This window comes from Macaca thibetana, chromosome 19 (assembly GCF_024542745.1).
Source record: "Macaca thibetana thibetana isolate TM-01 chromosome 19, ASM2454274v1, whole genome shotgun sequence".
Classification (NCBI taxonomy): domain Eukaryota; kingdom Metazoa; phylum Chordata; class Mammalia; order Primates; family Cercopithecidae; genus Macaca; species Macaca thibetana.
In genome coordinates, this window is record NC_065596.1 from 31,523,351 (window position 1) to 31,544,486 (window position 21,136).

Consider the following 21,136-nt stretch of genomic DNA (forward strand, 5'->3'; position numbering starts at 1 on the left):
AGGAGAATCGCTTGAACCTGGGAGGTGGAGGTTGCAGTGAGCTGAGATTGTGCCACTACACTCCAGTGTGGTTGACAGAGTGAGACTCCATCGCAAGACAAAAATAAATAAATAAATATAAATAAAAAATAGCCACCTGGCCAATATTTATGAAGAAGGTGAAAAGTAGTCCGACCGGACCTCTGTTTCTCGTAACGCAAGTGACCGCATAGGCAAAACACATGAGCCTGGAGAGGGAGATGTGACTTGTTCACAGCCACCCTGCACAGGGAGGAGACACACGCAGAGTCCACTTCTCAGTCAGTTTATTTCTGGGACTAAATTTGGGGCAGAGCTGCGGAGAAGGGATGGGCCCTGAGCTTCGGGATGAAAGTGCCCCAGGGAGATTGGGATGCAACCTCCACTCTGGGCAGTTGTGGAAATTGTTCCCAAGGTTCAGCTAGGGAAACAGGGTCAGCCCACCGTGGGGGAAACGGACCCTGAGTCCAGGAGACACGGGGTCCGGGGCTGGAGAGATGAACATTTGCAACATCTCCGGGAAGGAATGAGGGTCTGAAAGGAGTGTTGGGGCTGTCCCTGCAGCGGGTGGGGACGCCGGTGTGCTCAGCCCTGGGATGACTCAAGAGTTGGCCTGGATGGTTTCCTGGATCCACTTGGTAAACTTGCAGAGGTTGGTGTAGACGCCCGGTCTGTTGGGCTTGGCACAAGGGTAATCTCCCCAGGACACGAGTCCCTGCAGGGAGCCGTTGCAGACCACCGGCCCCCCAGAATCACCCTGCGGGAGAGAAAGGGAGGCACGAGAGAGGCAGAGATGTGGCAAGGTGGGCAGAAGGAGACACGAGAGACCCAGAGATGCCCACAGATGGAGAAGATGGAGACAGACACACAGAGATGGAAAGTACAGAGATGAAGAGTGCAGAAAAAGACAGAGATGGAGACGCAGGCAAAAAGAGAGGGAGAATGTTATTACTATTTCACCCCAAATCCAACTTTTTTTTTTTTTTGTGGGGGGGACAGAGTCTTGCTCTGTTGCCCAGGCTGGAGGGCAGTGGCCCGACCTCAGCTCCCTGCAGCCTCCATCTCTTGGGTTCAACCAATTCTCCCGCCCCAGCCTCCCAAGCAGCTGGAATTATAGGCGCCCACCACCACGCCTGGCTAATTTTTTGTATTTTTAGTAGAGACGGGGTTTCACCATGTTGGCCAGGCTGGTCTCGAACTCTTGACCTCAAGTGATTCGCCCACCTCAGCCTCCAAAGTGTTGGGATTACAGGCGTAGGCCACCATGCCCGGCCTCCAAGTTCAACCTTTAGACCCCATTGGTCACTCTCCACTCACTCTTCCTCTTCCAGATTCCTCTTGTCCACACATCATTTTGGGGGGTCTGTGACCCTGCCTCTCCACATCTCGAATCTTTGTCTCTACTTTATGTTCCAGCCTGTCTCCCTCATCGTGTGTGTCTCCACCTCTCTTTCTCTCTGACTCTCCCCTCCGGACTGTGCAGGCTTTATTTCTCTTACTGGACACACACCTTCCTTCCTCACTCTCCACCAATCCATCCTTATACCTCCCTTCTACAAAAATACAGTTCTCAGCCCCTGGATGAGGGCTTCTCGATCTGGGCACTGTGGGCATCTGAAGCTGGATAATGGTTTGTTGTGGAGGCCTGTCCTGTGCATCATAGCATGTTGAGCAGCACCCTTGGCCTCTACCCGCTAGATGCCAGTAATGACCCTCCACGCAGTTGTGACAACCAAATATGTCTCCTAGTATTGCCAATGTCTCCTAGGGGGCAGAATCACTCCCAGTAGAAATCCATTCGCGCTGACTAATTTGTGTTTCCTGTCCTCAATTCCCCATACCTCCCTATAATTACCCTCCTATAATAATACTCACTGCTCTTCAACAGTCATTTTTCCCTCCTTTCCTTCCTTCCTTCCTTCCTTCCTTCCTCATTCCTCTCTCTCTTTCTTTTTTCCTTTTTTCTCTCTCCTTCCTTCCTTCCTTCCTCTTTCTTCCTTTCTCTCTCTCTCCTTCCCTCCCTCCCTTCCTTCCTTCCTTCCTCTCTTTCTTTCTTCCTTTCTTTCTCTCTCCTTCCTTCCTTCCTCCCTCCCTCCCTCCTTCCTTCCTCTCTTTCTTCCTTTCTTTCTCTCCCTTCCTTCCTTCCTTCCTTCCTTCCTTCCTTCCTTCCTTCCTTCCTTCCTCCCTCCCTCCCTTCCTCCCTTCCTCCCTTCCTCCCTTCCTCTCTCTCTCTCTTTCTCTCTCTCTTTCTTTCTCTTTGTGACAAAAAGCTCTTGCTTTGTCATCCAGGCTGCTGTCTGGAGTGCAGTGGTGCAATCATGGCTCACTGCAGCCTCAAACTTTTGGGCTCAAGCAATTCTCCCACCTCAGCCTCCCAAGTAGCTGGAACTACAGGTGCAAGCCACCACACCTAGCTAATTAAAAAAAAAATTAGTACATATTTATCTACTCTTTATTGCCTGTATCCCACTTGGGGAACATGAGGTCCATGTGGCAGGAAGTTTTTGGTCTGTTTTGCCCGATGCCATATCCACAGCACCTGGAACCATTCCTGGTGCAAAATAGACACTTGGCTAATATTTATGAAGAAAATGAAAAGTAGCTTGAATGGATCTCTGTTTGAGGTAGAGAGAAATACCTATCTCCCAGCTGGGCACAGTGGCTCACACCTGTAATTCCAGCACTTTGGGAGGCTGAGGCAGGCAGATCACTTGAGGTCAGGAGTTCAAGACAAGCCTGGTGAACATGGTGAAACCCCGTCTCTACGGGAAAAAAAAAAAAATTGCCGGGCATGGTGGTGGGTGCCTGTTAACTCAGCCACTTGGGAGGCTGAGGTGGAAGAAATGCTTGAACCTGGGAGGTGCAGGCTGCAGTGAGCTGAGATCGTGCCACTGCACTCCAGCCTGGGTGACAGAGTGAGACTCCATCTCAAAAAAAAAAAAAAAAAAAAAAAAGAAAAGAAAAGCAATATCTATCTCTGTTAGAGATAAATATGTACATACTACAATAATTATGTGAGCAGTATGAATAAAATCTACTAAAATAAAAACAATTTGTATTTTTATTTTTTAAATTAGTTGCCCAGGCTGGTCTTGAACTCCTGAGCTCAAGTGATTTTCCTACTTCAGCTTCCCAGAGTGCTGGGATTACAGGCATGTGCCATTGCACATGGCCTCATTTCTTATTTATATGCATGCAAAATGTGAATAATGAGAGAGTCCTGGAATCAATTATTAGGAACGCCAAGACTTGCCTTTTTCTCAGTAGCAGACACTGTTTCAAGGCAAACCAGCTTAGCTGCCTGGACCTCTAAATTTCAACTTTCTTGTGGTTTCATTTCTCTCATTATTTTTTAAACTTAACACCTCTGCAGAGTTTTTTTTGAGAGGCTGTTAGTTAACTGCTCTGAGCCTTGGCTCCTTGTCTGTAAAATAGGGCTCATAATAACAGGTGAATGAGTTCGTGAGTGGAGGCATGCAAACTACTTAAAACAGTGTCCAGCAATTAGCCAGATGCTATTGCTATTATTTTTATACTATTAGTATTAGTATTGTTGTTGTTGCTATTATTTCTTGCTTGCAGCTTTTAGTGGTCACACTCAGACCACACACCGGTATGAAAAAACAAACAAACAAACAAAAAAACACCTTGAGGTCTGGAAAAACAAGACAGTAACCTTGCCTACAGAAAGGCTAAATAGTTTTAAATGCTACCATTTGAATGAGATGTGTCTTTTTTTTTTTTTTTTTTTTTTTGAGACAGAGTGTCATTCATCGCCCAGGCTGGAGTGCAGTGGCGCAGTCTCAGCTCACTGCAAGCTCCGCCTCCCAGGTTCACACCATTCTCCTGCTTCAGTCTCCCCAGCAGCTGGGACTACAGGTGCCTGCCACCACACCTTGCTACTTTTTTTTTTTTTAGTAGAGATGGGGTTTCACCATGTTAACCAGGATGGTCTTGATCTTCTGACTTTGTGATCCGCCCACCTTGGCCTCCCAAAGTGCTGGGATTACAGGCGTGAGCCACCGCGCCCGGCCGAGATGTGCTTTCTTCTGTTAAAAGTCTCCCCCATCGCCACCCACCCCTACACCCAGGGCACAGAGAAGAAACTGGGAGAGCTGGGAAGTTGTTGCAATTGTCAGGTTTGTACAATTTTGGGGGGAGCTTTTTGTAGCCATGGGACTGGAGTACTCCTGAATCCTCAGCTTCCTATCTACTGTTGAAATGCACACCCTGCCAATGAGAGCTTGTTAACTTATGTCCCTCTAGATCCCTTACAAAGGAGGGTGTTGGTTGATGTAACAGTTTGATTTTAAATTCTGTCTTCCTCAGCAGATACAGCTTCCATTAGAACATAGGGAAGCTCTGTGCTGGTGACCAGTAAATACTGGTAGAACATTCACCCCTGCCTACCCCTCCAGCCTCACTTCCTACTGTTCCCCCCACTTTTGTTCTCCATTTTCATTGGTTTCCTTTTCTTCTTTGAATCAGTCAAACTCCTTTCTGCCTCAGGGCCTTTGCACATGCCTTTTCTTTCCCCTTAAACTTCACGAGTTTAGCTTCTTTGTGTCATCCATTCTCTGCTGAAATGCCACCTCTCCAAGGAGGCTCCCCTGACCACCTTTTTGAATATTTGCCCTTATTGTTTACTATCCTAAAACCATGTTTCGTTTTGGGGTTAACCCTTACTGCTCTCTGAATATGCCCTATTTATGCAGATTCTTGACCACGGAGTTTTTTATTTTATTTTTTAACCTTGTTGTTCCTCCAGCCCTTCCAGCAGCTTTGTAATAAATCCCTTGTATTAAATATTCTCTTGTAAAAATACCTACCAGATTTCTCTTTTTCCTCCTCAAGATATTTTACCAGCACTTGCTGGAAAACTGTCATATGACAGATTTTGTTGAAACAAGACACTTCACTACCACATGCCTGAAAACTGCCAAAACTGATGTCTGTAACATGGAGTGCCCCCATTAAATGTGGTATCTTTATGCAGTGCACAACCTGCCCAACCGTACAAAACAGCCTTGATCTTTCCCTCTAGACCCATGCTATCCAATACAGTAACTGCTGGCCACATGTGGCTACTGAGCACCTGATATGTAGCTAGTCCAAATTGAGATGTGCTGTCAGTATAAAATACATACTCGCTTTCAAAGACTTGATATGAAAACAAGAAAAGAACGTAAAGTATCTCATTCATAATTGTTTTATATTAATTAAACTTTGAAATGATTGTATCTGGGATACATTGGGTTATTAAAGTTAACTTCACCTCTTTCTTTCCTTCCTTCTTTTTTTTTTTTTTTTTGAGACAAGGTGTCACTCTGTCTCCCAGGTTGGAGTGCAATGGCGCGATCTCATCTCACTGCAACCTCCACCTTCTGGGTTTAAGTGATTCTCGTGTCTCAGCCTCCTGAGTAGCTGAGATTACAGGTGCCCACCACCAGGCCCGGCTAATTTTTGTATTTTTTTTTTTTTGTAGAGACAGAGTTTTGCCATGTTGGTCAGGCTGGTCTTGAACTTCTGACCACAGGTGATCCGCCCGCCTCAGCCTCCCAAAGTGCTGGGATTACAGGCCTGAGCCACCGCGCCTGGCCTTTTCTTCTTGTTTTAATGTGGCTACTAGAAAATTGGAAATGACATAAGCAGCTCAGCATTATTTCTACTAAATACCACTACTCTAGGGTTTGAGCTCTGTGAGAACAGGGGTCCTGACTGTCTTGGCAATGGCTGGATTCTCAGAACTTGGCAAAGTTCATGTTATCGAGCTGGCACTCAGTGTGCATCTGCTGAATAAAGAGAGAGGTGTCCTCACCTGGCAGGAGTCTCTACCCGCCTCGTCACCGGCACAGAACATGGTGTCATCTATCTGTCTCGGGTAGGCATCCTTGCACCTTTTCTGACTTAGCACGCTGATATTCAAGCACTGGAGGACCTTAGGGAAGTGCACTGTCAAACAGGAACACAATGAGAGGTGGAGAAAGATGGAAGGTGGCAGAGATGGGTCGGTATCGAGAAGAACCTGGACACTCACCTTGGGGACTTCTGGTTGTCCCCCAGCCAGATACCAAGCACTTTGTCCCAGCAGAGGGACAATGAGAGGAGACGTTGATGGGTCTGACATCTTTAGTGGAATGAATTCTTCTGTTCAGTTTGATGAGCATGAGGTCATTAGAGTGGCCAGGGTGGGAGTAGCCAGGGTGGGGGATGGATTTGATCCCCTGGAACATCTGCTGCCCAGATTCATAAACTGGTGACAGGGAGTAGTGGCCAAGACGGACTCTGAAAACTCTGAGGAAGATGGGGCAGGTCACCACCAGCCCTGATCTCTATCTCCATGTCCAACGCCAATCCCAACCCCACACCCAGCCCCAGCCCCAGTCCCACCCTCACCCCTAGTCCCCAAACCATCCTCAACTCTATCTTGGTCCCCAATTCCATGCCTGTCCCCACCCCAATCACAATTCCAAACCCATCCCATTCCCAGCCCAAATCCTTTCCCTACCCAGAAGCCATCACACATGCATTCTCGAGCCCAAATCCAACCATCCCCAACCCCAACCCCAATTCCAATCCCCACCCTCAATTCTATATCTGCTCCCAATCCCAACACTATCTCTATTCCATCTTCATTTCCACCCCAGCACGATTTTCACCCACCCCCAATTCTAAAGCCAATCCCAGTTCCACCTCCATCCCAAACCATTCGACCAATATACGCCCCTAACCCCAATTCCACCTCCATCCCAAACCATTCAACAATTACACGCTCTTAACCCCGAATCCAACCCATCCTGATCTCCTTCCTGTTCCCTACCACAACACTCGCCCCTCTGCAACCTCATCCTCCCACCCTACTCTCCCCCAAAACTCCATCCTTAGTCCTATCCCCAACTCGACCTCCTGCTGCTCCCACATTCCCAACCCATCCCCACCAGCCCTCACCTCCATGCCCCCCAACCCCACTTCCCCCTCCCCACCAGCCTTCCTCTTGGAACTCCCACTCACTTCTTCCTGCAGTGGGCGGCCGTGAGCAGCCACTGTGGATGCACCAGCACCCCCCCGCAGTAGAGCTGGTTGGGCCCTAGCAACAGCGCAGCCTGCCACGGCTGGGTGTGCTCATCGCAGTCGGACCCGTTGATGATGCGACTGCTGCTGTCATCCGACCGGGCATCGTCCCCAGCTCCCACGTCCCGGTTGCTCCCAGAGGGCACGGTGTTAGAGGGATTGTCACAGGAAACATCATCGTTGGCGAGAACATGCTCTGAGGACGGAAAATGGGTTGGGCGGGGCTCAGAGGCGGGGCTTGGGCTCGGGGTGGGTCTCAGACTCAAGAGGCCAGACCTGCTAGAGGGTGGGGGGTCTGACCTGCTGAGGGGGCGGGGCCAGGGGTTAGGGGCGGGGCCTGGAGAATAAGAGTGGCACCGCTCAAGACCAGGCTCAAGCTCAAGAACAGAGCCCAGGCTCAGGTAGGGTTACTGGAGTCTAACTGGACCTCACAGATTCCTGGAATTGGCTAGAACTAAATGGGAGGATAAAATTGGGTACAGGATTCCTGGACAAGCTCAGGGGTAGAGCCAAGGCTGTGGGGGCTGGAGCCTCGGGATGGGAGGGAGACCAGGGCTTTAGGGATGGAACTGGTCTCAGGAAGTGGGGTCAGGCCTCAGTGAGTGGGGTCAGGGCTGGAGGCAGGAAGGGGTTTGGAATCGACTTGGTCAGGGCCAAGGCCAGGGTTACATGTTAGAGTTTCCTATAAAGAGCTCTGACTTTGGGCGGGGTGCACTGGCTCACACCTGTAACCCCAGCACTCTGGGAGGCTGAGGCGGGCGGATCACCTGAGGTTGGGAGTTCGAGACCAGCCTGGCCAACAAGGTGAAACCGCGTCTCTACTAAAAACACAAAAATTAGCCAGGCGTGGTGGTACGCGCCTGTAATTCCAGTTACTCAGGAGGTGGGGGCATGAGAATCACTTGAACCCGGGAGGCAGAGGTTGAAGTGAGCCGAGATCACGCCACTGCACTCCAGCCTGGGAGAAAGAGCAAGACTCTGTCTCCAAAACAAACAAACAAACAAAAAAAAACCTCTGACTTCTGACTCTGACTTTGAAGGGGGTTCTAGAACGTTCCCACAGAATAGGGACTGGAGCCTGGCTCAGAGGGGTGCAGCCTGAGGCGGGGTCAACTAGAGTCTGGCCTAGGGGCGTGGTTGAGGAAAGTAGGTGGGGTCAGAGCTCATGGGCGGAGCTAAGGTTCCCAAAGCTAGACCAGGAAAGAAGGGCTCAGCTTAAGGGGCCACGTGGAGGGGAAGAGCAGGCATAGATTTCTGAATTCTCGGATACAACCTTGCCTCCTGGATCCTGTCAATCCCCTCCTCTCATGTACCTACAGACTACATACATGCCCCACTCCCTCATCAGTCCTCCCACGCCCATTCACTGGTTCTTACTCCTTTTTTTCTTTTTCTTTTTCTTTTTGAGATGGAGTTTTGCTCTTGTTGCCCCAGGCTGGAGACCAATGGGGCAATCTCGGCTCACCGCAACCTCCACCTCCCGGGTTCAAGCGATTTTCCTGCCTCAGTCTCCCGAGTAGCTGGGATTACAGGCATGCGCCACAACACCAGCTAATTTTTTGTATTTTTAGTTGAGACGGGGTTTCACCATGTTGGCCAGGCTGGTCTCCAACTCCCGACCTCAGGTGATCCTCCCTCCCTGGCCTCCCAAAGTGCTGGGATTACAGGCGTGAGCCACCGCGCCCGGCCTGGTTCTTACCCTTGCTAATGGCCCTGGCACCACCATCACTCACGAACTCACCCGGAGAACCACGCACACAACAGCAGTAACCTCCAAGCGTGCACGCGGTTCTGCAGACAGGCACGCATTGCCTCCACAGGCGCAGCTGACAGTACAGCTCTGTCTCCAGGTACACACGCTCACCAGGTACATACGCTCCTGGGCAGCCTTGCGGGTTCGCACACCCTCATCCACAGTGTCTCAGTGCACGCAAAGATGCCGTGTTTGCATAGATGTTCAGACTGCCACATACTGTTCTGCACACAGGCACACACCTCAAGTCGGTCACCTAGCACCCATCTCCCAGAGACAGCCATCCCTGCACCCTCTATCCCTCCAGGCAGACAGAAACTCCAGACACACAACTGCACCATCACACATACCGTAGTATTTACACCGCCTCACACAGACACACACAGTCACGTACAGTCACCCCTACATAGAGCTTCAGGTAGTCACAAGGTCACAAATACAAGCACCCATAATGTTGCACTCAGCCACAATCACATAATCGCCTGCAAGCACACAGTCACACATTTTCATGGTGATGACCGCTTTTGTTGCATGAAATCCCGGTACCTCAGGGACAGGAACTGCAGATCCCTGCAGTCATACACAAAGCCAAGTCACCACACACAGCCAAACACACAGTAAACACCCCCAGTGCCACATGCATTCACCCACATCACTGTAGAGCCACACACAATCTTAAATGCACACACAATCACAAAACCACACATACAGCCTCCAAGGGTCAGTGCCACCTGCCGCACAGTCACTTGATATGGGAAAAGGCATCCCCCTCCCCGACACACACCGTGGCAGTCACAGGGCCACATACAATCGCACAACCACAAATACAGACCGAGACTCACATTCACCCAGTCCCGGAGTCACGCCCAGGCTCACACAGTTCCCCAGGGTACAGGCACTCTAGAGACGCAGAGGCAGTCCTCCCTCTCCCACGCCCCCCACCCCAGAGTTCTGGTTACCTGTGACCCCCAGAAGCAAGGCTGTGATCAGAGCACAGAGCACCCACATCCAGGGGGTTCTTGCTGTAGCCATGGCCGCTGCACCTGGATGGGGGATGTCAGACGGTTGGGAGGCCCAGGCGATCCCGGGAGCCCTTAACTCACTTCCCCTTCCTCCCCTACCTTATTTCCCCAGGTAGAGAGGAAGCACAAGGATGCTGTGCCGCCATCAGCACCGTGCTGAGACCCAGGCACTATGAAATTCAGAAGATAGGAGTCTAGCAACCTCCAGACGGGGCGAGGAGGGAAGACAGAGAAAGATGTGGGTGCAGGATGCACAGACACCTCTCCTTCCCTGCCTGCTGAGCCACCCTCCCCAGGTCTCACCTGCCCTGTCCCCCAGGTAGGGGGTGGGGGATTCGCTTCCAGTTCAGCCGCGGATTTCTCAGGCCTGCACCTTCCTGGCCACCGCCTCCTCCTGGACTCTGGGCACCAGGCCTGAGTTATAACCACCCACTGCTCCCTGGGGCACATTCCCGGGCCATGAGGTGCCTATTGGGCCTTAGCAATTGCTCCTCCTGCTCCCCCCATCTCCACCCCCAGAGCACCCCCCACCCCATCCCACATACCACTCCCTACCTCCCTGGATCGGAGGATGGGGAGGGGTCTCCGGAAGCCAGGCCAGCCCCTTCCCTGCCTCCCCCAGCCTTAGGGATCTGGCTTCTCACCAACTCTGTGTCACTGTTCCTGGCGCCTGGATTGCTTGCTTTCTTCTCCGCGTTTTGCTCATTCCACCACTGTCTGTTCTCGCTCGATACTCCTCTTTCCATCTTTGTCTCTGTCTTTTTCTTTTTTTTTTTTTTTCAGAGTCTTCTTCCATCGCTCTGTGGTTCTCCCAGGGCTGTCTTTTTGAGTCTGTCTCAATATCTCGTGTCTCTCTCCACCCCACCCCTCTCTCTTTCTCTCTCTCCCTCTTGCCTCTCTGTCTCTCTGTCTCTCTCTCTCTGGCTGTCTCTCTCTCTCTCTCTCTCTCTCTCTCTCTCTCTGTCTGTCTTAGGAGCCTTGTTTCTCTCTCCTTGGGCCACAAGTGGTGCTGTCTCCCCGTTCCTCGCCCTCTGTCTCTCTATGCCTCTGTGATTCTCTCTTTTTTAAAGGTTCTGAGTGATTTGTCAAATATACCTTAGAGTTCTCAGCCCGTTTATTTTCCTTTATTTCACTTCTGCTCTATCTGTTGACAGCATTTTTTTTTTTTTTTTTAGGTATAGCTAAGGTATAACAAACTGGTTGTTTGTTTATTTATTTATTTGAGACAGAGTCTTGCTCTGTCGCCCAGGCTGGAGGACAGTGTTGTGATCTCGGCCCACTGCAACCTCCACCTCCTGTGTGTTCAAGCGACTCTCATGCCTCAGCCTCCGGAGTAGCTGGGATTACAGGTGCCCCACGATGCCCGGCTGATTTTTTTTTTTTTTTTTTTTTTGTAGAGATGGGGTTTCACCATGTTGGCCAGGCTGGTCTTGAACTCCTGGCCTCAAGTGATTCACCCACCTCTGCCTCCCAAAGTGCTGGAATTACAGGCATGAGCCACCATGCCTGGCCCAAACTGCATATTTAAAGGGTGGAGTCTGATGGCTTTAGGTACCTGTCACACCATCACCATAATCAAGAGGATGATCATAGACACCACCCTGAAAACCATGCTCCTGCCCCTTTGCGTGTATCTGGGACTCTCTGTTAATCTCTCTTTCTTTAGACCTCTGTGTCTCCCTTTGTATCTCTCTGTATCTTCTCTTTTCTCTCTGGCTTTGTGTGCCCCTGTGTCCCAGGCTCTCTGTGTGTTTTCTCTGTGTTTCTGTATTTGTATTATTCTGTCTCTCTCTCTTCCCCACCCCTTCCTCCTTCCCTGTCTTTCTGCCTCCCTCTCCCTGCATTTTGGGCAGGGAAGACCCAAGCCACTTTGCACAGGGAGCCCTCAACTCCTTCTCTTGCCTTCACTCTGGGCCCAGAAAGAGGCAGGGACCCAGTCTGGGAACCCACAGGTGCCGTGGCTCGGCTGGTGTGGCCAGGCATGGGTGAGAACGTTGGGCAGGGCTACTTGTTGATGGGAAAATAGATCAAGAGGCCAGGAAAGGGGCAGATGGCTTGGGAAATGGGTATTGGGTGGGGAACCCGAAAGGTGGCTTCTCCCTCTCCACTCCTAGGCCATCTGAGGCCGCCTCTCCTGACCTTGTCTCTACGCCAGTTTTTCTTTCCGTCTGCTGCCAGCTCTTTGCATCTGTCTTCGTGTCTCCTTGTCTCTGTCCTCACTAGGAAGTAAGAACTAACTAAACATTCATCTGTGATGTGCCAGACACAGGTGTCCATGAACAATCAGACTCAGGTGTCCGTGAACAATCAGACTCAGGTGTCCGTGAACAAGATGACAAAGACTCCTGAACATACTGTCCTCTTTGAGCCCTCATTCCTTGAGGGTAAAAAACAAACCAAGCTGTGTTGCTCACATCTGTAATTCTGTTAAAGGGGAGATTTTAGAGCACTCAAGACTGGTTTTAGTGCACAGCAAAAAAAAAAACAAAATGAAAAAACAAAAAACCCCCAAAGTAACAAAAACCTATTCTGGGGTCTATTTTGATTACGAGAATTAATATTTCATTCATTAAAGTGACAAAACCATGGCCAGGTGTGGTGGCTCACGTCTGTAATCCCAGCACTTTGGGAGGCCAGGGTGGGTAGATCACCTGAGGCCAGGAGTTTGAGACCAGCCTGGCCAATATGGTGAAACCCCGTCTCTACTAAAAATACAAAAATTAGCCGGGCATGGTGGCGCATGCCTGTAATCCCAGCTCCTCAGGAGGCTGAGGCAGGAGAATCGCTTGAACTTGGGAGGTGGAGGTTGCAGTGAGCTGAGATCACGCCATTGCACTCCAGCCTGGGAGACAAGAGTGAAACTCCATCTCCAAATTAATTAATTAATTAATTAAGTGACAAAACCAGTGACCTACTTCTTCCTTAGTCTTTTAAGTTATTTACAACCCATTTTGGTCTAGATAAATCTTTTTTTTCTTACTTTTAGACATCTGTTGCATTTATTTATTTATTTATTTATTTACTTTTTGAGACAGAGTCTCGCTCTGTTGCCAAGGCTGGAGTGCAGTGGCGCAATCTCGGCTCAATACAACCTTTGCCTCGTGGGTTCAAACGATTCTCCTGTCTCAGCCTCCCGCGTAACTGGGACTACAGGAGGCATACTGGCTAATAATTTTTTTTGTATTTTAGTAGGGACGGGGTTTCTCCATGTTAGCCAGGATGGTCTCGATCTCCTGACCTCATGATCCGCCCACCTCGGCCTCCCAAAGTGCTGGGATTACAGGCGTGAGCCACCGCGCCTGGCCTATGGGGTCCTTATAATAATGTTTGGTCCTATTGACAAACTAAGTTAACTAAACACCTTCAGACATTTTAAACTACATTTCTAAAACCAACACGTTCAATCTCTTCTGGAAGTCCCTTGATTTTTAGGCAACACTTCCAAAGCATTGAAATTAGTTTGTACATCTGAGTGTACAGATGAACTCATAAATACGATCCATGTTGCATTCTTTCAGATATCCCAATGCTGGATATTAACTTGGTGTAACGCCATCTTAAAAATCACAGCTCAATTATTACACATTTAAAGCTGAAGTCACAAGGCTTTCCTTATAACAGGTGAAATTCTCTTAGACACACAATCACCTAAAATACCGAAAGTGTAGAGATTCTGCTTCAAAAAATAAAATAAAATTCATACGAAGGGTTGGATGTCTAAACCTTTTAATGCTCAGTTCTGAAACATATCAGAATTACAAGAAGACTTCAGTACAGAAGAGTGGTTAGAAGCCCAAACTGTGGCACCAGCCCCTAGCATTTAAATTCTGGTGCGGCCACCTACTAGCTGTGAGACTTTGGTCACACCATGGACCCACTCTGTGCCTTGGTTTCCCTGTCTGTAAAATGGGAACAATAATGGTATCCACCTCACAGGCTTGCAATGAGGATCAAATAAGTTAATATATGTAAGGCACAAATTAGTTAAGCTATGTACCTGGCAAGTGCTGATAAGTGTATTTTAAATTATTATTATTATTATTGTTGTCATGACTATCATTATTCTTATTATCCATTCAGAGAGCCAGTTTCAAGCAGGCACAGTGACTCACGCCTGCCGTCCCAACACTTTGTGAGTCCGAGATGCATGGATCACTTGAGGTCAGGAGTCTGAGACCAGCCTGGTCAACATGGCAAAACCCTGTCTTTCCTAAAAAAGAAAAATACAAAAAAAAAAAAAAAAAAAAAATTAGCTGGGTGTGGTGACACACGCCTGTAATCCCAGCTACTCAGGAGGCTGAGGCAGGAGAACTGCTTGAGCCCGGGAGGCAGAGGCTGCAGTGAGCTGAGATTGTGCCATTGCACTCCAGCCTGGGTGACAGAGTGAAACTCTGAGACTCCGTTAAAAAAAAAAAAAAGAAAGAAAAAGAAAACCAATTTTCTCTCAATTAACTGCAGCTGATTTTGGTCTTGACCGTCATTGACTGGGTTCCTCTTGGTGACCCTGGTGAATTTCACGGCTTGTCCAGAGAAGGTTGGTCAAGGGGGGCCCAGGCCATTCACATGACTTCATAATTCCATCAGCTCACAAATCAGCCACTTCCTTCCATCACATCCCCATGATAAAATGTTGCATTTCTTTGATTCTTCACGCCCCCATGATAAAATGTTGCATTTCTTTGATTCTTAAGACAAAGATTATAGGGTCTTTCTAAAGCCCAGATCTGACCGTGTCCTTCCTTTTCTCCAGGCCCTCGGGATCGGGTCCAAGTTCTTCTGCCTGGCTCTCAGTGACATCATCTTCCGCTGACCTACATTTCCGGCCACGTCATTCATTTCTCCCACCTCAAACTCCAGCCTCCACCATCCAGGACATTTCACAGGTGTCCTCACACCCCCAGGTTTTTCTACATGTTGTTCCTTCTGTGAGAATGCCACCCACCCAAACTTCTCCAAAGGGTGAACTCATATCCAGCCTTCCTTTCCAGCCCTCCCAGGCCCAGCCCCACCTCAACCCTCATCTTCTCTCCCTGCATCATCACCTCGACCTCCTCCCCAACCCCAGCCTCCAGTGTCTCCCTTCTGGTTCATCCTGCACATGGCCCCAGGGCTGTCCTGGCTCACAGACTTTCCATGGCTCCCCAGTGCCCTCAGAAGGTCCCAGCCTCTTACGCTGGCATCTGAGGTTCTTGGAGACCTGATCCTTGCCCTTCTCTTCCATCACCCTTAACCATGCACGGTGGTCTTCCTACCCTCCAACCTTCCTGGTTTTGCTGTGACAAAAGTTTAAGCTGGGTACGGTGGCTCATGCCTGTAATCCCAGCACTTTGGGAGGCTGAGGTGGGCAGATCATGAGGTCAGGAGTTCGAGACTAGCCTGGCCAACACGGTGACACCCTGTCACTACTAAAAATACAAAACTTAGCCGGGCGTGGTGGCACGTGCCTGTAATCCCAGCTACTCGGGAGGCTGAGGAAGGAGAATTGCTTGAACCCGGGAGGCGGAGGTTGCAGTGAACCGAGATGGCGCTGTTGCACTCCAGCCTGGGTGACAGAGCAAGACTCCGTCTTGGGGAGGAAAAAGAAAAGTTTAGGGGCAAGAGCCATCTTTGATGTGGCACAAGGTGGAGGCATCAAGGGTGCCTTCCTGAAGGGGAGGAAAAATCAAATAGGGCTGTACAGGAGAACTGAAAATATCTAGATTTCAGAAAGGTGGAAGTCAAATCAAAGCAAAAAGCTCCACTCATAATAAAATTCATTCTTTACTGAGTGCATGGCGGGCCAGGCGCTGTCCTGTGTATGTCATGGGTGTGAAACCTTAAATCTTCCCCACAGCCACTGCCTTATGGAGACTGTGTCATCCTTAGCTTCATTTTACAGAAATCTACAGTGAAGGAAGGCACATCCCAAGGGGACACAGATAGTAAGCGGCAGAGCTGGGATTCCAGACATGCGGCCGGGCCTCTGCAGAAGAAATCAAATGTGTGGAATGGTCGGGCAGAGGAGATGCTTAGAAGGGATTTTCCTGTATTCTCTTAGCCGTGGGGGTCAGAGCTAGGCCCAAGTCCTCACTCATCAAGTCCTCCCCAGTGATGCAAGGATGGAGCTGGGGTAAAACCAGGGAGAATCAGGGCCCTCACGTCACTGCGTTTATTAAGCATCAGGGTCAGAGCTGGGCAGGAGGGGAGGGGAGGCAAGGTCTTGGTGAGAGTCGTTCTGGAACCAGCCAGTGGGGTGGTAGGTCGGGAGGTGGATGTCACATGTTAGGGTCACTTGGCCTGAATGGTTTTTTGGATCCAGTTCCTGTATCTGCAGACGTTGGTATAGACTCCTGGCTTCTCCTTTGATCCACAGGGGATATTACCCCACGACACAAGGCCTCGGAGGTGGTCTCCACATACAAGCGGACCCCCAGAATCACCCTGCAGGAAAGAGGGAGAAAGTCAGATACAGATAGAAACCCAGAGACTGAGAGAGAGACAGAGAGAGAGAAAGGGACAGAGATACTCAAAGATGGAGAGAAAGACTCAAGGACAGAGAGAGAGAGAGAGACAGTAAGACACACAAAGGCACAGAGAGAGGATGGTAGAGAAAATAAAGGAGACTCAAAGACACGGAGACAGAAACACCAAGATGCAGAGGAACATGGAGAGCAAGAAAGAGAAACAATTTAAGAATGGAGATTGAGAGGTGTGGAGAGAGGCAGAGGTGTAGAGGCAGATGGAGAGACAGAGAAAAGATGAAGATGAAGACAAAGGAGGAGGAGGAGGAAGGGGAGGAGAGGGAGGAAGGGGAGGAGAGGGAGGAGGGGAAGGAGAGGGAGGAGGGGGAGGGGGAGAGGGTCAGGGAGAGGGAGGAGGAGAAAGAGGAGGAGGAGAAGAGGGAGTGGAAGAGGAAGGGGAAGAAGGGAGGGGGGAGGAGGGGAAGGAGAGGGAGGAGGGGGAGGGGGAGAGGGAGAGGGAGGAGGAAGAGGAGGAGAAGAGGGAGTGGAAGAGGAAGAGGAAGAAGGAGGAGGAGGAAGAAAAGAAGATGAATAAGAGGAGGAGGAAGAAGAGGAGGAAGAGGAGGAAGGGGAGGAGGAGGAAGAGAAGGAGGAGGAGGGGGAGGAGGGGAGGAGGAGGAAGAGAAGGAGGAAGGGGAGGAGGGGGAGGAGGAGAGGGAGGGGGAGGAGACGATAAGACCCAGGTGGGAGAGGTAGGGAAGGCCCAGGGAGAGATATGCCTGGCACTATTCTGTCCAGGGACACCTCTCCACCTTGTGTCTTGAGGACAGTCTTGCCCGCCTGCCCTTTCTTTGCATCCAAGTTGCTATGTATCGCTTTCCCTGTCTCTCTCTCTGTTTCTGCCTCAGTCTCCCTCTTGGTTGGTCTCTGCACATCCCTCAATGCATTAGTCATTCTGGCACAAAGAGGAGAGCCTGGATGGATGACAATGGAGGGAACCCAAGTTAAAGTATTCAGGAGGGAGTCCCCTTTCCCCAACTAGTGTCTCCCTCCTCCAGAGCCTGGTCGTTTCTGAGCAGAAGTGGGGGCTGTGTTTGAGGAAGGACAGTCCCCTCATACCATCTGCCTCCTTACTGCCTCTCTTTGGTTCTTTTTGCTTTTAGTTAGAGTCTGGCTGTGTCCCCAGGCTGGAATGCAGTGGCGCGATCTCAGCTCATTGCAGCCTCCGCCTCCCGGGTTTAAGCGATTCTCCAGCCTCAGCCTCTCGAGTAGCTGGGACTACAGGTGTGTGCCACCACACTTGGATAATTTTTGTTTTTGTTTGTTTTTTTTTTTTTTTGAGACACAGTCTTGCTTTGTCACCCAGGCAGGAGTGCAGTGGCGTGATCTCGGCTCACTGCAACAACCTCCGCCTCTGGTTTCAAGTGATTCTCCTGCCACAGTCTCTTGAGTAGCTGGGACTACAGGCACCCACCACCACACCCAGCTAATTTTTGTATTTTTAGTAGAGATGAAGTTTCACCATATTGGCCAGGATGGTCTCAATCTCTTGACTGGTGATTCACCCACCTCAACCTCCCAAGGTGCTGGGATTACAGGCATGAGCCACTGTGCCCGGCCTAATTTTTGTATTTTTAGTAGAGACAGGGTTTCAACATGTTGGTCAGGCTGGTCTCGAACTCCTGACCCCAGGTGATCCTCCCACCTCGGCCTCTCAAAGTGCTAGGATTACAGGCGTGAGCCACCACGCCTGTTCTCTCTGATTCTTGACCCCTCCACCTCCATCCTTATCTCTGCACTTCCTATCTCTGCCAGCTGTGTCTTTATATCTCTGCATGTCCCCGATTGTGTCTCTGTGTGTCTTTGGGAGGCTGAGGTGGGCATATCATGATGTCAGGAGTTCGAGACCAGCCTGGCCAACATGGTGACACCCCATCTTTACTAAGTCTCTCCTTCTTTTCAGGGCTTGGGTTCTCCCTCAGCCTGTCTCTGTCTCTGTAAAGCTCTCTTTTAGCCTGTGTCTTTCTCTTGCTGTGTCTGGCCATGTTTTTGTGTCTTTGTCCTGTGTAACTGGCAAGTCCTGGTCACCTCACCTGGCAGGAATCCTTCCCGTACTTCTCATCCCCGGCACACAACATGTTCTGGGTGATCTGGCCAGGGTAGGCACGCTCACACTCCTCACGGGGCACCAGGTGGATGTATGCACACTGGATGGTGTCAGGGAAATCACCTGTAAGGAGAGAGATGCGCCATACTCAGCCCAGGCCTTGCACTCCCCACATCCTCCCCAGCCATCCCCCAACCCCTATAAGTCCTCCACCCCCTACTGGTCCCTCTATTCCATTGGTTCTCCTCTTCCTGTTTGTCTCTCATTCTTACAGCTCATTTCCATCATACCTGCCTCCTAATTGGTCCCTCTTTCTATCATTCTTCCCTCCCATTGGCTGTCTTCCTCATTAATAGTCTCTTCTCCAGGAGTCCTCATTTCCTATTGGTTTTCCTTTTCTCTTAGGTCCCTCCTCCACTTTTCTCTCTTCCACTGGTCCCACCTTCTTCAGTAGTTTCAGTTGACCTGGAGGTCTCTGCCTCTATTAGGCCCTTCTCTACTGTACCCCTCCTGCTCAGTAGTCCATTCTTCACTGGACACTTCTTGCTCATTGATTCATCTTGATGGGCCACTCTATAACCATTGGTCTTTTCCTAAGTAGCCACGTCCTCTCCCACTGGTTCTTCCTTTCTATTGGTTCTTCATCCAATGGTCCACCTCCATCATTGGTCCTTTTCTAAGTGTCTCCACCCTCCCTCATAGGTCCTCCCTTTCTATTGGCCCTTCATCCAATGGTCTACCTTCCTCATTGGTCCTTTCCTAACTAGCCCTGCCCTCCCTCATTGGGTCTCTCTTCCTATTGGTCTGCCTCCCTCGTTGGTCCTTTTCTAACTGGCCTCACCATCCTCCATTGGTTCTCCCTTCCTATTAGCCCTTCATCCAATGGTCCACCTCCCTCATTGGTCCTTTTCTAACTTGCCCCATCCCCCACCCCACTGGCTCTCCCTTCCCATTGGCCCTTCATCCAGTGGTTCACCTTTCTTATTGGCCCTTCACACACAGGCCCACCTTCATGGTTCCTGCTGATCTATTGCACCTGTTTTTTCCTCTAGTGACTCCTCTGGACCATTGACCCTTTCCTTTTAGTCCCTCTTCCATCAGCTCTACCCCCATTTACTGTCTCAATTCACATCCTTCAGTCTGCTCTTGTGCTTTATTGGTTTCTCTTCTTCTATCAGTTTCTTCTCCACTATTCCTTCCTGCTCTTCAGTGAATCCTAATCAGTCCTCTTTGACCTCTGGCCTCCTTCCTGATTAGAGTTTCCCCACTGACCTTCCCTATTCATTGAAACTTCATCTTATGTTCCATCTCTCCCATGCTCTTCACCCATTGGTCTACATTTTCCATTGGCTATTCACTCATTGTCCCAGCTCCCAAATTCACCCTCCCTCCCCCTTGACCTTTCTCCTATTGAAACCTTGTCCCATTGGTCCTTACCATTAGCCCATCTTCCCATGGCCCCTCACCAGCTGTCCCACCCTCTATCTTTTGGCTCACTTCCCCCAGTAGGCAGTAGCCTGCTCCCCACCAGCCTCCCACTACTGACCATCTGCTGTCTTGCCCCAGCCCAGGATGTGGCAGCTGGTGGTGTTGGCTGAGCAGTCCCTCTCCAGGGGAAGGGGCTGGATGAGTTCAGAGAGCTTGGCTGGGCGTGCCAGGCGCAACAGCATGATGTCCTGGTCGTGGGTGGCAGCATCGTAGCCAGGGTGGATCACAGCCCGGACAACAGAACTCTGCTCCTGGGAACTCTCCCTTTGCCGAAGGTTATGCTTCCCCAGGAAAACCTGAAGATTCCTGGGAAGGAAGAGGGCTGGGTCTCACCTGGAGCCCTTGGGCTACAGCTGAGGCTTCAGAGAGGGCTGAGAAGTCATGAATCAGCTGGCCTGCTCCTCCCACAGTCTTCCCCAGCTGAGTAAATAGCAATTCCATCCTTTCAGAATAATCTTAGGGGCTATTCTTCACTCTTTTTATTTCATGCCCTACATCCAAGCTGTCCAGAAATGTTTTGCCCCTCTGAAAGCATATCCAGAATCAGACCACATCTTACCTTTCCCATGGCTACCATTTTGGTTTGAGCTGCCTTTTCACTTCTGACCTGAGCTAGAGCAGTAGCCTCCTCACTGGGCTCCCTGCTCTGTCTCTGGCCCCCCACAGTGCATCCTCCACAAAACAACCAGAAATATTTTAACAACATAAGTTGGTCCCGTGCCTCCTCTGCTCAGCCCCTCCTATGACTCCCATCTCACTCAGAATCAAAGCCAAAGTTCTCAACGTGGTGCACCAGGCCTTGCAAGCACCGTTCCATCATCTCTCAGACGTCTTCTCCTTACACTCTCCCCTTCCCTCCCTCTGCTCCAGCCAAACACCAGCTTCCCCGTCTTGCCTTGAACACAATAGTGGTCTTCCCACCCCAGGGCCTTTGCACTGCTGTTCCCTCTGCCAGCAAGTCTGTCCTCCAAGTGTCTGCATACCTCACTCCCTCACTGCCTTTAAATGTCGCCTCTCAGGGAAGCCTTCCTTAGTGGCCCAATTAAAATACAAATACCTATTCCAGTGGGCAATTCCTATCTCCCTCCACTGCTTTCTGTTCCACCAGAGAACCTATCGCAATCATCTGACATGCTATATCTTTATCGTTAAATATTTACTCATTGTATTGTTTCTCCTCCTTGCAGAGCAATGGTGTCCACTAAATGCTACAATGCCATGTTCTCTATCTGCACTG

At 50.1% G+C, this 21,136-nt stretch overlaps 2 protein-coding genes and 1 long non-coding RNA gene across 5 annotated transcripts in view; 1 reads left to right on the forward strand and 2 right to left on the reverse strand.

The window, feature by feature from the left end:
* Nucleotides 1-288: 288 nt before the first annotated feature.
* KLK5 (kallikrein related peptidase 5) lies at nt 289-10,906 on the reverse strand. Of its 2 annotated transcripts, none has more exons than XM_050771555.1 (6): nt 10,509-10,906; nt 9,802-9,885; nt 7,030-7,285; nt 6,056-6,312; nt 5,837-5,970; nt 289-775 (listed from the first exon to the last, which is right to left on the reverse strand). In XM_050771555.1, exons 2-6 carry the CDS (start codon nt 9,872-9,874, stop codon nt 620-622), a joined length of 876 nt encoding a protein of 291 aa, XP_050627512.1. In that variant the 5' UTR covers nt 9,875-9,885; nt 10,509-10,906; the 3' UTR covers nt 289-619. The 2 variants fall into 2 exon arrangements, with proteins under 2 accessions (XP_050627512.1, XP_050627511.1); XM_050771554.1 differs by lacking the exon at nt 10,509-10,906 and adding an exon at nt 10,168-10,275.
* On the forward strand, nt 7,442-14,710 carry LOC126943156 (uncharacterized). The gene is made up of 3 exons (XR_007721714.1): nt 7,442-7,490; nt 9,981-10,160; nt 14,615-14,710. It is a non-coding gene; the product is annotated as an uncharacterized LOC126943156 (long non-coding RNA).
* An 895-nt stretch (nt 14,711-15,605) lies between these two features.
* KLK6 (kallikrein related peptidase 6) overlaps nt 15,606-21,136 on the reverse strand; it is a 90,401-nt gene continuing 84,870 nt past the window's right edge. The window contains exons 6-8 of one of the 2 annotated variants that reach the window (XM_050771634.1): nt 19,958-20,205; nt 18,398-18,534; nt 15,606-16,284 (exon numbers count right to left, since the gene is read on the reverse strand). In XM_050771634.1, the coding sequence (XP_050627591.1) occupies nt 16,132-16,284; nt 18,398-18,534; nt 19,958-20,205 (538 nt within the window). In that variant the 3' untranslated portion in view covers nt 15,606-16,131. Of the gene's footprint in view, nt 16,285-17,239; nt 17,279-18,397; nt 18,535-19,957; nt 20,206-21,136 lie in introns of those variants that run through there. The other variant, XM_050771635.1, reaches the window with a different exon arrangement.

Coding starts and splice junctions, on each gene's coding strand:
- KLK5 (XM_050771555.1), bottom strand. CDS start 9,874: ATGGCTACAGCAAGAACCCCCTGGATGTGGGTGCTCTGTGCTCTGATC. Junction 7,286..9,801: donor CTTGCTTCTGGGGGTCACAG/GTAACCAGAACT, acceptor TTCCGTCCTCAG/AGCATGTTCTCGCCAACGAT. Junction 776..5,836: donor CGGGTAGAGACTCCTGCCAG/GTGAGGACACCT, acceptor TCTCTCCCGCAG/GGTGATTCTGGGGGGCCGGT.